Below are 15245 nucleotides of genomic sequence, written 5' to 3'. Positions count from 1 at the left end.
AACAGAAAAAAGTAGATAGAGGCACAAAACGGTGAAAGGGGCTCACCTCACCTGAGTTTTATACAGCAATGCTTTATCTCCCTAATCAGAGGAAAGACAACATATCAAACTACAAATGGAAACAGTGCATTTTTCTGATGTGGTACTGACTCCCACACTAAATTACAAAGTACAAAATTAGTGATCAAAAGTTTGCAATAACCCCCAGAAAGAGACAGCAGAGACAGTTGACAGGTCTTTTTTAAGATCCAAAATGTACTGTAGTTATCACAATTTTTATACCATTTATGGTCGGCATGTTTTTGCAAAAGTAAGTAAGTAAGTAAAATGTTTTATAAAGAGCTTTTCACAGACACAATTCACACAAGAAACACAAAACAGAGTGAGAACACGATACATAATCAGTATTGCACTATACTATTGAAAGTGCAGACTGGTCAACCAAACGTCTGTCTAAACAGATATGTCTTTATCTGATTTTTAAAAGAATCCACAGAAACTGCAGACCGTCAGGGTGGAGACAGAGGATTCCAAAATGTAGGTGCTAAGGACCCAAACGCTTGATCACCTCAGGTCTTAAGTACTGGGGTAATGTAAGACTGTCTATTTGACCTAGTGAATAGCATTGCAGCAGCATTGTGGATTGACTGAAGACGATCCGGAGCAGACATACTAAGTGGGGAGAAAAATGCATTACAGTTGTCAATGTGAGATGAGATGAAGGCTGTGAATGCATAAGCATCACAAGTTCAGCAGTTGAAACTGAGATCTAAGCTTACTAATATTTTTTAAAACAAAATCTGGTCAGCTGCTTAACATGGGTGTCAAACGATGAGGATTTATCAAATATTACCCATAAATGATGCAGGTTGGAGCAGACTGCAGAGGAAAGAGGCCCAATACATTGCATGATCATGGAGATGATCTTTTCTGGGGCAACAACCGGAACCTATGTCTTATCAGCATTGAGCTGTAAGAAATGTTCTGCTAACCAGTCGCTTATATCGTTCGACACTCAAGAAGCCTAGACAACATAAAAGCCTCACTGGGCTTAAATGAAAAATGGAGCTGGATATCATAACTGATATGCAATATTATATCTGTTCATGATCTGTCCCAAGGGCAGCAGATATAAAAAGAATTAAAGCTGCAAGCAGCGTTGGATGGGCCCTCGCTCCTCTGCGTGCGTCGGGGTTACTGGCGGACGCCGCTCCTTGCGACTGTGCAGTAGCGCGGCACTCAGACACTACAAATCGTCACCAAGGAAAAGGGAACTCCCTGCTGAGTTCAATGATACCTCACACAAGACTCTACGTCATACAGTTCATTAGCTGTGAAAGGGGGCGTGGCCAAAGCATAGGGCTCAGGACAAACCTTTACCAATAAAAAAGGAAGTCTCTGCTGAGTTCATTGATACCTCACATAAGACATACCTTAAACGGATCACCAGTTACGAAAGGGGGCGTGGCTTAAGCATAGGGGGGCGGGCCAAACCATCACCAATGAATAAGGTACTCTCTGCTGAGTTCAATGATACCTCACACAAGGATCTACATCAAATGGGTTATAAGTTATTAAAAAGGGGCATGGCTACAGCATAGAGGGCGGGTCAAACCATCACTAATCAAACAGAAACTCTCTGCTGAGTTCAATGGTACGTCACACTTAAGGTAGAGTCTTGTGTGACGTATCATAAATGGGTCACCAGTTATGAAAGGGGGAGTGGTTTAATCATAGGGGTAGGGCCAAACCATCACCACTGAATAAGGAACTCTCTGCTGAGTTCAATGATACCTCACACAAGACTCTACCTTAAACGGTTCAAAAGCCATAAGAGGGGACGTGGCCTAAGTACATGGGCGTGATTAAAGTATAGGGGGCGGCTCAGTATCACATGTAGACCACACATTATAAGTTTCATGTAAATCGGATGATGTTTGTCATATAAGGCGGATTTCCTGTTGCCAGCGGTCGCTATGACCAAAAGTCAATTTTGGCCTGTAGATGTCCTCAGGCCTGGACGCTTGTCAAACCTGAGAAATTTTGGGCAGATATGACAATGTACACTAAAGTTACAACAACTTTGTTCATCGATAAATGCTCAAAATGGCCGCCACACCACCAATTGACGAAAAGTTTTTCTTTTAATAACTTTTCATCTTTAAGGTGTTGAGATGGTACAGACCAAATTTGAAGTCCATCGGATAAAATCTCTAGGAGGAGTTCGTTAAAGTATAGCACGTATAGATTTGGGCCTACTTTCTGTTGCCACTTAGAGGCGCTATGACTTTAGTAAATTTTGGCTGGTAAATGTCCTCAGGGTTAGAGTCTTATGAATCATGAAAAGTTTCGAGCCAATTGGACAATGTACACTTGAGTTACACCCACTTCCTGTTTCGATGACGAAACGCACAAAATGGCCACCCCACTACGGCCATGCCCTATGACGAAAAGTTTTTCTTTTAATAACTTTTCATCTCTAAGGTCTTAAGATGGTACAGACCAGGATGTCGATCGGATGAAATCTCTAGGAGGAGTTCATTAAAGTACAACATGTGGAAATGGCCAAAATCACACTAATTTCTAACTTTCAATTCAAAATGGCGGACTTCCTGTTGGGTTTAGTATGGCTCCAATGAGCTTTTTTGTACGTCTTGACATGCTACATATGTGTACCCCGTTTCGTTAGTCTACGTTAAACGCACTGCAGGGGCTACATTTTTGTAACTTTGTAGGGGGCGCTAGCGAGCCATTTTTGTGCGCCTATTCCCAAAACCTATAAAATACGTACATTTTCACCAGGTTTGATGCGACCGCCAATTTTGGTGAGTTTTTGAGTATGTTAAGCCCCTCAAAAAGGCGATTAATTTGCCAGAAGAAGGAATAATAATTCCTTCAGTTTCAATAGGGCCTTTGCCGCTGTCGGCGCTCGGGCCCTAATAACAGGGGCCCCAGAACCGAGCCCTGTGGGACACCACAGGACAGTGGAGAGGAATCTGACACAAAGTCTCTAATAGAGACGGTGAAACTTCTGTCAGTGAGGTACAAAGAAAACTATTCCAAAGCCTGATATGCCCACCCAATCATGTAACCTCTATTAAGGATATGATGGTCTTCTGTTTCGAACACCGAGCTGAGGTCAAGAAGCACCAACACAGAACAATCTGTGCATCAGAGGACATTAAAATATCATTAAAACCCCTCAGAACAGCAGTTTCGGTACAGTGCTTTTTCTAAAACCCTGATTGAAACATAAATATTGTGCCTCTCCAACACAGCAGTTAGTTGATTGGCCACAACCACACAATTGGGAATGGTAGTTTTCTCCGCTGGTTTTTTGAGGTGGTTTGCATCCAAAATGTGTCCATACTGAATTGAACATAAGACTCAATTCTCCTATCTAATCTAACTGAAAAAAAAAGTTCTCCCCCAACCCTCATCCCATTCTACAATAAAACTAACCTTATCAATTTAGGTTTTGAGAGCGCCTTCCTCACAACATCAACAACTATTTGTATTCTCTCAGAGTTCCTTTCAGAGAAAAATCTTGACATGCTGGTGCAAAAGATGAATCCCCTAAGGCAGAGCCTTTAAATACAGGAAGAGGTCAATCGGGATGTACCAAGTTTCACCACATCACAGGGGGATTGGGATTTATAGTTTAGGAAAATTGGTTACTTATTTAGAGTATATCAGTGTGCTGGTGCTTTTATTTGGGTAATAACAGAACTATTTATACTGAGACTAATTAACTTGTTTTGTTTAATTGAAGTGTGGTAGTGTTTTGTTTTACCTTTATATAAGTTTCCCTTCATGTTTTTTTTTTTTTTATGAGCCCAGAACTTCGTTGCTAATTTTGCATGTTGTTCGTTTCATCTTTGGTAAAGGAAACTTGAAAACCCACCTGGGACTCCTCATGCCTTCCAGCTCAGCCCCACACAGACACTATCCACATTACATCATCGTCATTTGATCCAGTCCAAGTAAAAAATATAGCAGCTTTAAATGGTGCTCTTAATTTTAAAGAATACAAATTTATTCAGTGCTGAAATGGCTTTGTGTCACATTTACCTTTGTAGTCCCCTTTTATGCTTTACAATGCCATGTTCACACTGTTAAATATATATCAGCTGCTTCTGTTGCTACCAACCAGCTGATCATTTACTTGCACCTTGACCCTGTCTGGACTTGGTCAGATTACTGGAATTGGTTACAGTTTGAACTAGAATTAAAAAATAAACCATTGTTAGTCCACCGCAAATGTGTGCCTGGTTTCTTTCTTCTTGGCAATGTTTGGAATGTTTAGTAACATTTTCCTTAAATAATACTATTTTAGTAATAATATTTTATGTTTCTGAGGAAATTATGCCTAATAGAAATTAAATAGAATATTCAAAATAAAAAACTCCCAAAGATTACTCTAGACATTTTTACACAGCCTATTGTGATAGAAGATGCAAATGTAATTTATATTAGAAAATCAACCCATATACAGCCAAACACAAATTGCCCTTTCAGCTCACTGTTGATCAAATCTCAAGTGTGAACTGTGTTGAGTTTGAAAACAGTGCTAAAGTTAGACAGTTAGCTGAGAGGAAATTTGAAGAAAGCTGCTCAATTAGGCCCTTCAGAGTAAAGCAGTGACCTGAATGAGGCCATAAAACTTAATTCATAGTTGCAGCTCATATTTCCCAGGTTCATGTTAATCTATGTCCAGTATTTAGCATGTTGATTTATCATTGTTATTGTTGTTGTTGTTGTTGTTATTGTGGACCATTCTGTATTTATGGAATGGACCACCGGAGGAAAATAGGGGAGGGTCATGTCTTTTTATTCTTTGTTGATGGGAGGGTCATCCAATTTTTTTTGTCTAGGGGGGAGGGTCACCCAACTTTTGTATTCATGAGAACAGCAACATTTCAAAGTGGCTCCTTTGGTGCATATTTATCCATGTAGCTCCATATAGCTCTCTCAATCTCGGCCCCTATTGCTAGCAGATTGGTTCCTCCCTGTTTAGTCAGCCAAACAATTTGAACTGTAGCTTTAGAGACCGTGGGATTTCCCAAACTGAATAAATCCCGCTCGCACATATAAACACAAAACTGCTTTGCTAGCTCCATCGTGTCGTAACTAAGACATCTGCTGAAAAAATTATTTTATTCATTAGCATGATTGCCGTACTGTTTAGTTAAAAAATATCCAAAACACCGTACGAAAACATAGTGAACCAGACGCTTGCATTTATTTTGAAAAGTCGAAGCTCACGAACAACAGCAGCCGGGAGGCCGGGAGGGCACAAGACGGGAGGTCTCCAGGCTGCAGCCAACACGAGTGAAATATCCTTTCGGTCCTGGTGATTATTTGTGATTATTTGTGAAATTGTGCAGACGACAGCCTTTTCAAGGCATTTGAGAAGGAAAAAGTGGTAGCATGCAAGCTCCCACTCGCCTGAGAAATGGACTTTTGGATAACGTTCAGCTTCGGCAGCTTTACCTATGCTAAAATATACAATGCTGAGGAAGCCTAGTGACGAGTCCATAGCAACCAGTGTTGAATTTGTTATTACCCGGTGTCCTTTGCTGAACGGTTTTAATTTTTTATTGTTTTATTTCATGTGAATACTAGTTTACTAGATGAGTAACTTAGTGTTTGAAGTAATGCAGTAATGCAGGAAGTGTGCATTTAGTTTCCATGCTTATTGTGTTTCCACAACAATGTTAGTGAGTAAATCTACTGAAATGGCCACCACACCATAATAGAGGAGTGGGATGTGTAAGATGAGAATGCAGAGGTTTAGTTGCGTATGTCATAGCTATATAAAAGTAATGGGCATCTGTACATCTTTACCAAGCGTAAACCCATACAGAGGGAACCATTATATTGTGGGGAGGGTCATCCCTTTTTTTCCAAATCATATTGGAGGGTCATCCAAAATGTATTGCTGGCGAAGGGAGGGTCAGGTCAGGTCCCTGAAATAAATAACGAACAGTCCCTTAGTATTAGTCATGAGTCAAAGTATCTATTAACCTTGACATTCACATTATTACAGGAAATTAATACTTATGGTATTATAAACCTTATCATTCAAGAAAGGTTTCTCAATTGGAACCTCATCTCATAAAACAGAATGTCTTTGATGGTGGAATATATGGCGTTACTGCTGATAGGAAGATAGAGTAGGATAAGGAGTTTCCAGATGAAGATGCAATGCTGACGTTTTATTTTTGTTAGGTTAGGTAAATTAACTCTAGGTGAACTTAGTTGCCTAACTTACACAAGGTTGAACTTATTATGATTCTCTGCAACACACTAATTGAAATAAGTGAATTAACACAGAAACTGTGACTGTGATGTGATCTCTTTAAAAAGAAAACACTTATTGAAGTTGAAGCCTGAATGGTGTTAGTCAGGCCAAAGAACAATGAGACAGAAAGATATTACATGAGTAGTTCAGGGTCACAATGGGTTCAGCTTTGGATCACAGGATTAGATCTGTCTCGATTGGGCCGAGAGAAGTCATCCCAGATATCTGTCGAGTCACGTAGCAGATATCTTAAAAGAGATAACATATCTCCAATGTTCCTGTACACACACACACACACTGTGATGAAGTGATAAGCCGATGGTGTGCATGTAAAGTTGCTGAGTACACACTTGTGGCCTTGTCGTGATAGTGTTAAAGGCCCTGAACACCCACACATGTGTTTTCAGTTAATCTAGCTGATTGCACCTTTCCCAGGACTGTGTGGGTGTGTATAGATAGATAGATAGATAGATAGATAGATAGATAGATAGATAGATAGATAGATAGATAGCTTGATTGATTGACATCTTCTTCATCCTCTTGTTAGCTTTCTTGTTAGGGCAGGAAAAATGACAGCTTTATCGTTCGTATTGATAGAAAATATTTGGGACCTAATAAATTCCCATCTAAGCTCAGACCCACCGTCAACTTGAGTGGAGTCTAATCAGCCAGAATAACTGAAATCACCTGTATGGGTGTTCAGAGGCTTTAAGTCAGTACACATATAGAAACATATATGCCAAATGTCATACCTTTGATGAGAAAAGAAATATATCACAAGGTTTTTTTTTATTTTGTATTCCAACACCAGTGGCTTAAAAACTGAGAAAAGTCTGAGAAAAGGGCAACAGGTGCCTGGAGACTAATTGGAATTGAGTTCACAGTGTTCACAGTGAGTTCACAGTGTTAACTGCTGCGTGTGTGTGTGTGTGTGTGTGTGTGTGTGTGTGTGTGTGTGTGCGCGCGTGTGTGACCTGACAATGTAGTTTTCCTGCAGTCTCCGGCACAATAATTGAATTTGGCTTTTCCTTTAATGGAAGTCTGTGGAGTGTGGAGAGAAGCTGTGATAGAATCAGGACATCCAATCTCCACAAACAGGCATATGTTGCACACCAGTGGACATGGATGTCCTCCTGCAATACATGTGTGTTTGTGTACTGTAGTGTGTCAGATGACATTTTAACTCTAGTTGGTGGTTTCTTCACCTACATTTTGAATAACGTCATGCACACCGCAACTATTAATCCAGTTCGGATTAGTCTGCATTATTATTATGTGTCCTGTTCTGCAACATCCTTAATACATCAAGAAAAGTGATAATACTAAAAGAGGTATCAGTTCATGATACAAAAAAGAATAATGATTTAAAATCATAATTCACAGGAGGTAACCTTACTGTTTCAGTGTTGCTTGGATCATAAGCCATAAGATGACTGTGGGAAGCTCCGTTTTTTGCTATTATTAAGGTATTAAAGAGAAATTATTGTTGTGTCTTCTTATTTTTTAAGATTAATAATTTGATTCTTAAAATTATGAAGCAGCATATAACAGGTTTAATATTTTAAAAGGTACCCTGTGGAGTTTTTGACCATTAGTAACGTTATGGAGCAGGTTTTGATTTACAAGTGGGTTTCTGTTTTATTTGTCTTATGCACTCACATGCACACACACGTGTCAGGGTAGCCTTCGCATTTCTGCGTAGCCCTGTCACGGCGCTCCCGCAGCTCTTCGTTCGGTCTGTACACAAAATTCTCAATGCTTCGGTTAACATGTAGGGACCCTCATTATGCTACCGTTGAAGTTCGGTGATATTTTGAGCCTTTTTAGTGGTACAAAATAGCGATTTATTTTTACTTTCCCTGTGCCCCCAATACTAGCGTTGTAAGCTAATCAGCGGTCAGCGCTAGCTTGTTTCAAGCTACAAACACAATCAGTTAGCATGAAAACATGTCCCAGAGAACGACAGAGTGGGTACACATCCGTTATTAACCCCTAGGTTCGTTTTGCGCCGGAATTGTCCTTTAATGGAATTGACATCACATACAGTACATATATATTTATTATTATTACTGTTTTAATGAATAACTTATAGGAAGCAATTGTATTTAACACACAATAATAGGACCTCAAGGAGACACAAGGAGTTTTGGTGAGCAACACTGAATGCAAACATCATTTTTGTTTGCATTCAGTGTCACATTTATTTATTATATATATAGTATTTTAACTATGGTCTACCTGCACAGATGGTTTTTCCACTTATCATAGTAGAAAAACACAGGTGTTACTAATAACACTAACGATGGCTCTGTTCTATTTCAGCGTCCCATGCTACATTTACACGTGGCCACCGGACATTTCAACCTCTCCGTTTTCAAAAATAACATTGTGCACAGCTGTCAGTTTTCAGAAAAGTGTTTGTTTACATGTACCGGTGTATATATGCCGCCAATGCCGTCAAGAGCATGCCAAACCTGTAGGTGACAGTGTAACGAGAAGCTCAAGCCCACGTTAGCCAATCAGAAGCAACAAATCATTTCCTCTTTCTCTCTCTCAGCTGCCTAACCTCCGTTTGTCTCAGTTTATATGCAAATGTTTAAACGAAGTTTTCCAAAATCTCCATTCTGGCAGAGGTTTTAGAAAGAATTGTTTTCAGAGGCAAATTCTCCGTTTGCGTGTAAACGAAGGGCACAAACGAAGGGAAATGTCTCAGTTTTTCAAAATAACCATGTACGTGTAAACGGGGCACCAGTAAGCTTTGGCTGTGTTACAGCGAGCCAGCATTCACAATGAGACCGAAGCAGTTAAATGAAATTCAGCCATCATTCATTTTATTATTTACACCGGTGAAAGATAAAACTTTCCTTTACACTTCTACTAAATTATAACTTTATTTGAGGGTAAAGGACAGTTTGTCTGTGTAAACAAGACCATAAAACAGCACTGTGCTGTTCATGCTTTCCTGAATGATACGAGTGTTGGATTTGTCTTTCAATGCAGCCAATCTATAGTGGGAGGGGGCCCAGTTATTAACTAGTTATATCATCTTTTCAGCTCGTCCAGAATAAACATTCTGAATTAGTTTATTAACAAAGACTTTACACAAATGTGACCTCTCCGATACTGAGATTCCAGAGGAATAAAAAGTGTAAGTGTGGAATAATGTTTGAATGAGGTAATTGAGGGTTACAAAACCTTGGTTGCGCATTTGAGGCTCAGGAAGAAAATGACATAATGTCTGAGGTCAGTGAGAGGGCAGGAAAGTAAGTATAGAGTGTTCTCCCTCTGCAGTAGGTGTCTCTACAGTTCAAGTTATCATTAGGCCATGTCTGTTGTCTTGGTATAGTTTGTAGTGTGTTACCAGCTGCATTAAATCATGCAGAACAACAAAAGCAAGGGGCAGAATTACAGCTATTTGTCATTGCCACAGACAGAGAAAATGTATTGTTGCACAATACAACACACAAGATGTCAAATTTGTGTCGACATGCACAAAAATAAAATCTGAATCTATCGATTTTTTTATTCCAATAAAGGTAGTTCAAAAGACAACAAAAATCCATAATTATAACAGTAATCAGTGTTATCATTAGTGTAAAAGGTAAATCTCCCTTTGCAGCCAATCCTTTCTTTCCACAGCGCAACAAATGATGTGGTAACATTATCGTGCTGAACACAGAGAAAAGGATTGTTCAATTAAGAAATAAAGTCATCCATAATCTCTTATCAGTAGACAAGGATTCTGTAATATAAGCAAATTGATAATCCAACAAATTGATAACAGCACCCTGTTGCAAACCTTTACTGTAACACTATCAATCATATAAAATGTGACAAAAGTTTGGCTTACTTTCAAAAGAAGACGGAGGCACGTGTGAACAGTTATCAGACCCTTAAGAGAACATTAGCAAATTATTTTCTTGGTGTTCATTTCAACATCATTAGAGTATAAGATTAATGGGATTTGGTGCCCGTTTTATTTGCACACTTCAAAACTTACATGTAATGAGGTAGGAAGAAATAGAAAAAAAAATCACCAAAAAAACGCAAAACATTTTATATTATAACTTTGGAAAAGTCATTAATATTTGATATATAGAAATTTTGACTTGGTGAATATCGACCTCCAGGTGGTGCTCGAGGAAAAGTCAGGGGATCACCAAAGTTAATAGTATTCATATTTTGTAAACCATTGATGTCTGTACAAAATTTGGGTCCTGAGCAATACACCTGCCATGACATAGTCTTTTGTCTGTTATGTAACCTTGTCTATGTACCTTGTCTGTTTGTTGTATCTACGTAACCAAAACTGTAAAGCGTCTTTGAGTGTCTAGAAAAGCGCTATAAAAAATAAATGTATTATTATTATTATTATTATTATTATTATTATTATTATTATAGTTGTATCCTAGTAATGCTAAAGTATATGCGTCATTTGCTAACAACTAGCTATTTGGGACTAGGCTATTTCTGGGATATAAGCGTTCATTTTGAAGGTTACATTTGCTGATGCTTGAAATATTTGAGTTTGCTACAATCTAACAATGTAATGTATAATGATCTACCCAATCTGTCTTCATTCGTCTGTTCTTGAATGTACTTTAGCAAGCGATGAAGAGCGTGCTGTACCCAGCATGCAGTTCAATGGTGTAACAGTCGACAATGTACTTTGTCCGTACAAAATGTCATGGCATCTTTACTGTCAGCTATCTTTCAAAGGCATAACATGCACAAAAATGTATTACAATGAACAATGGAGGTTTATTGTTTATTGTTAAAATTTCTGAGGAGGTCAGTACGTAGGTCTGTAGAGCTGCAGTATGTAAACAGTCAAGTGGCTCTTGGTCAGGCATGTTCTTTAGTCACCTGATAGTCAGGTAGCAATGCTGGCCTGTATTCAAATAAAGTGTTATCATGGTTTGTCACATGGCTCAATGTGGTGAGTGCCAGACAGCGCGAAAGTGTCCTGATAACCTGACACATGGAAAAACGGGCACTAATAACATAGGTTGTATCAGACTGGACCGCGAGCATGTGAGCCAACAAAACCTCTTTCAAAACTGGAGTCAGGCCACTGTGCACACACATGCAAACACAATCACAGATGTGGAATTCAAGTTGTTTACACAAGATATCCAGAACATTACAGTGCATGTTGACTCTGGCTGAGCATTTTGTTACATGAAGCTGCTTGGAAGGGAAACATCATCCAACAATCCAGCGGATGCGGCGTTATTAATGTAATGCTGAAAGTCACGAGTGAGCTTCTCAGTGCTTGGGTTATACCATCATCATCATCATTCATCATCATCATCATCGTCATTATCCATAATGCAGAGTAGCCTACGACAGGCATCAGCTAATCAACAGACCTTGACAGAGGCACTTTCCTCTAGACTGCACTGCCATCTAGTGGATTTTAGAAATAACACAAATAAAAAAGAAGTTAAAAAAAAAAGAAGAAATAACACAAGTGGCTCAGCTGTGACGCACACCTGGCATCATATGATATTATATAGGCTATGTTATAATTTATAATATTGTCTATGTAACATTAATATAACAATATATAAGGTACAAAATGTGCCCTTAGGAGACAGATGTTAGGCTACTTGTTGGTCCGTTCCAGTGCTTATGTAGCCTACCTTGTGCAGAGCCCTGCCCTGAGACCAGCTGCTTAGGAAATCTTTACCCTGCGGTAATTCCGCGTTCACCTCCGACCAAACACCTCCCTGTCTCGGCTGACTCTTGCCAAAACTTTTACAGCCTCCTCAAGTAGCGTAAGTAAATCTTTTTTTTTTTTTTTTTAAGTAGCACTAATGGGAGAAATGACGGAGCAAAAGAACTTGTCTGAAGTTATTAGTCAGATATTTAAAGAAGTGCCAGCTGCCAGGAGGGATCTTGTTGATAACCACAGTAACCTCCTCCGCGTCGCAGATTACTGCGAGAACAATTTTCTTCAGGTGAGTAAAGGCTCCTTAAAATAAAAGCCACTACAACGTTGTGTTAGTTTTTAGATCTTTTTTATTTTATTTGAAAAAACCATTGAAGAATTGTACATGTATAACTTAAAATTGTTAAATAATAACAATAATCCTGCAGGCAGAGGATTCAAGCAAGGCTGTTGAAGAAGCCAAGGGTTTGGCTGCCCAGGCGCTGGCTAATGTGGCCTACCAGATCAACAGTCTGGCCAGCACCCTGCTGAGGCTGCTGGACTCACAGGCCATGCAGATCAAAGATATGGAGTCTTCAGTCAACCTGCTGTCACTGGTGAGGAACACGTTTCCCCTTAGTTAATAAGGCTGAACGATTAATCGTTTTCAAATCGAAATCAAGATGTGAAAGAATGCAATTAGCTAATCGTGAAGACCGTGATTAATCAAATGTGCAATATTTAGTTGATGTTTGGTGTAACATTTGGTTTAACATTTTGTATTCCTCTTTTTATTATTATATTTACTGTTTTAGATACATGCTGGAATAATGTTACATATCAGAGATTTCCAGAAATGTCCTATTTTTAGTAGATTTTACATTGATTTTTTATTACTTTATTTAATATGATAGTAGAAGTTCCAATATGTAGATGCTGCTCTTGAACTTAGGCAGATCAGGAAAGTACTGATATTTTTATATTGGAATTGTTTTTTTTTATTATTATGACTTTAACTTTTTTGATTAAATGTTCTGCGTTTGACTGTGCAATGTCCCATGCATATAAAAAGACATGTATTGCTGGTTTTATCTGTGACATAGTGAATATTGAACTTTAGCTGAACTTATAATTGCAAATCTAATTGTAATCGCAATATTTGGCACAAAAAATAAATAAATCGCATTTACATTTTTTTCCCCAAATCGTTCAGGCCTATGAAATACTGAACACCTGACTCTGAGCTCTGCCCAAGAAAGTGAGGTGATCTCTGCATAGCTGGCAAATAATATCTAAGGCATAGTCCATAGAAGGTTGCACCAGACCAATCTGCTTTTTGATGAAATAACAGAATAAAGAATAAAAAAGATTTGAAGAAAAAAAGAGTTGTACAAATTGACCTGTTCAATTTGAAATAGGTTTCCTAACCACTGTTACCACTGTCCAGATGTTTTTGTTTTCATAAATTATTGATCTGCTTTTGCATTAATTGCATAACCTTCAGGAACTCCAACACACATTCACTGCATTCAAACTAAAATAAATGATTTGTATTGTATAAAGTAGGTCTATTTGTTCCTTTAATCTGTGGTCAGTTTCATTGTTGAGAGAGAGGAGAGAAACTCTCTTAAGGGAACATGTGGTGTGAAAATGAAGTTCTTGTGTTTACACTGCTCTGGTCCAGGATGCAGCTATCCACATCGAGACAGTAGCCAGGAGAGAAATCGGTGCTTTTACTACTCCCAAAAACAGGAGCCGCTCCAATCCAATAAGCCCACCGACTTCAGGCAAGGAGCCGGAGAGAAGCTACTTAAGAGAGCCGATATCATTCTACATCTTGGACTCCATTGGACTCCGTTTTGGGGTAAATTAGATACTAAATTGACAGTTTGAGTCCACACACCTTTCATTATTTCCCATTAGATTTAGGATGTATAGCACAATGCTTTCCCATTAGCAGTAGTCCCAGTGTGATGTCTGGGGTGACGGATGCTTTTTTAACCTTCATTCATCTTCTCCCCACAGGTCGCTGTGAAGCCGCCCGAAAAGAGAGCAGACACCACAGAGAGCATACAGAACAGTGCTGACTTCTCTGTGTATGTAGATAAAGTCCTCCTTTGCCCTTTCCATAGCAACATTATTATTATTATTAAGAACTCTACATTACAAATACTCATTATTATATGGGCATAACATAACCTGTACAATTTATGATTAGTTGCATTATGGACTAAATAAACAGTTTTGGGAAATATGTGCATTCGCTTTTCTGCCGAGAGTTCCATGAAAAGATCGATGCCACCCTCTGTCTGTTAAATGTTAGGCTACAGTTAGCAGACGGTTAGCTTAGCTTAGCTTAGCTTAGCATAAAGACAGGAAACAAGGGTAAACAGCTAGCCTGGCTCTGTCCATAAGTTAAAAAAAAACACACCTAGCATCACCTCTAAAGCTGACTCATTAACACGTTGTATCTCATTTGTTTAGTACGTACAAAATGTGGAACTATTCCTTTGACTAAAATACAGATGTATCACTCTCAGTCTATTTTCTGTATGCAGATCCCGTCTTGGCATCGCCGTGCCTCCGCCATCAATCCCCACCAACGACAGCCTGCCCCCCCCTTCTCCTCCTCCGGCCGATTTGGACCCCAATATGCCCGCTCCTTCTCCTCCTCCACCCCCACCTCCCTCTTCCTCCATGGACTCTGGCTTCCCCCCTCCTCCGCCCTCCTTCACCTCACCCACATCTCTCCCCCCACCTCCCCCTCCTCCGCCCTCCTTCACCTCACCCACATCTCTCCCCCCACCTCCCCCTCCGCCGCCAATCTCTCCATGTAATGGCCCCTACCCGCCTCCACCTCCTCCTGTGGCAGGAGGGGCCCCTTTTCTTCCTCCACCTCCTCCAGTATCAGGAGCTGCACCCTCCCCTCCTCCTCCTCCTCCTCCTCCTCCTCCCCCTCCTACACCCCATCACACCGGCACCTCTCGAATTGTGCCCCCACCACCTCCTCCCCCTCCCCCTTTTCTCCACTAATGAACATTATGTTATTGGATTTTTTTTTGTAAAACTCGCAGGCATGCTGGGTTTTGCCATTAGATGTGTAAAACGTGCAGCTTATGGGAAATATAATTTAACGCCTTGTTGTGAAATCAACGTTAAGCATCAATAAAAAACTTGAAGTGTGTGTAGTGGTTTAACCTTGAGCTGTTTCATGTGTGTCGAATGGCACAATGTGAGACTCAAATGATATTTTTTTCCTGGGACAGACAAAATCCTCTTGTGAAGTGA

At 39.6% G+C, this 15245-nt stretch overlaps 1 protein-coding gene across 1 annotated transcript; it reads left to right on the top strand.

Annotated features, from left to right (window-relative positions):
* The first annotated feature begins 11965 nt into the window (after window positions 1-11965).
* Window positions 11966-15141, top strand: abi3b (ABI family, member 3b). Its single transcript, XM_078279424.1, has 5 exons — window positions 11966-12267; window positions 12407-12574; window positions 13642-13821; window positions 13983-14053; window positions 14516-15141. The coding sequence occupies exons 1-5, from the start codon at window positions 12124-12126 to the stop codon at window positions 14988-14990; spliced, it is 1038 nt and encodes a 345-aa protein (XP_078135550.1). The 5' UTR covers window positions 11966-12123; the 3' UTR covers window positions 14991-15141.
* Window positions 15142-15245: the final 104 nt, after the last annotated feature.

The sequence above is a fragment of the Sander vitreus genome, chromosome 21 (assembly GCF_031162955.1).
Source record: "Sander vitreus isolate 19-12246 chromosome 21, sanVit1, whole genome shotgun sequence".
Taxonomy (NCBI): Eukaryota; Metazoa; Chordata; class Actinopteri; order Perciformes; family Percidae; genus Sander; species Sander vitreus.
This window is presented reverse-complemented; position numbering and strand designations above follow the sequence as displayed.

What these genes read in the sequence shown, in the direction of transcription:
- abi3b (XM_078279424.1), top strand. Translation starts at nt 12,124, where the DNA reads ATGGGAGAAATGACGGAGCAAAAGAACTTGTCTGAAGTTATTAGTCAG. An exon ending in CAGTCAACCTGCTGTCACTG is followed by an intron (nt 12,575 to 13,641) that starts GTGAGGAACACG and finishes GCTCTGGTCCAG; the next exon opens with GATGCAGCTATCCACATCGA. An exon ending in CCATTGGACTCCGTTTTGGG is followed by an intron (nt 13,822 to 13,982) that starts GTAAATTAGATA and finishes TTCTCCCCACAG; the next exon opens with GTCGCTGTGAAGCCGCCCGA.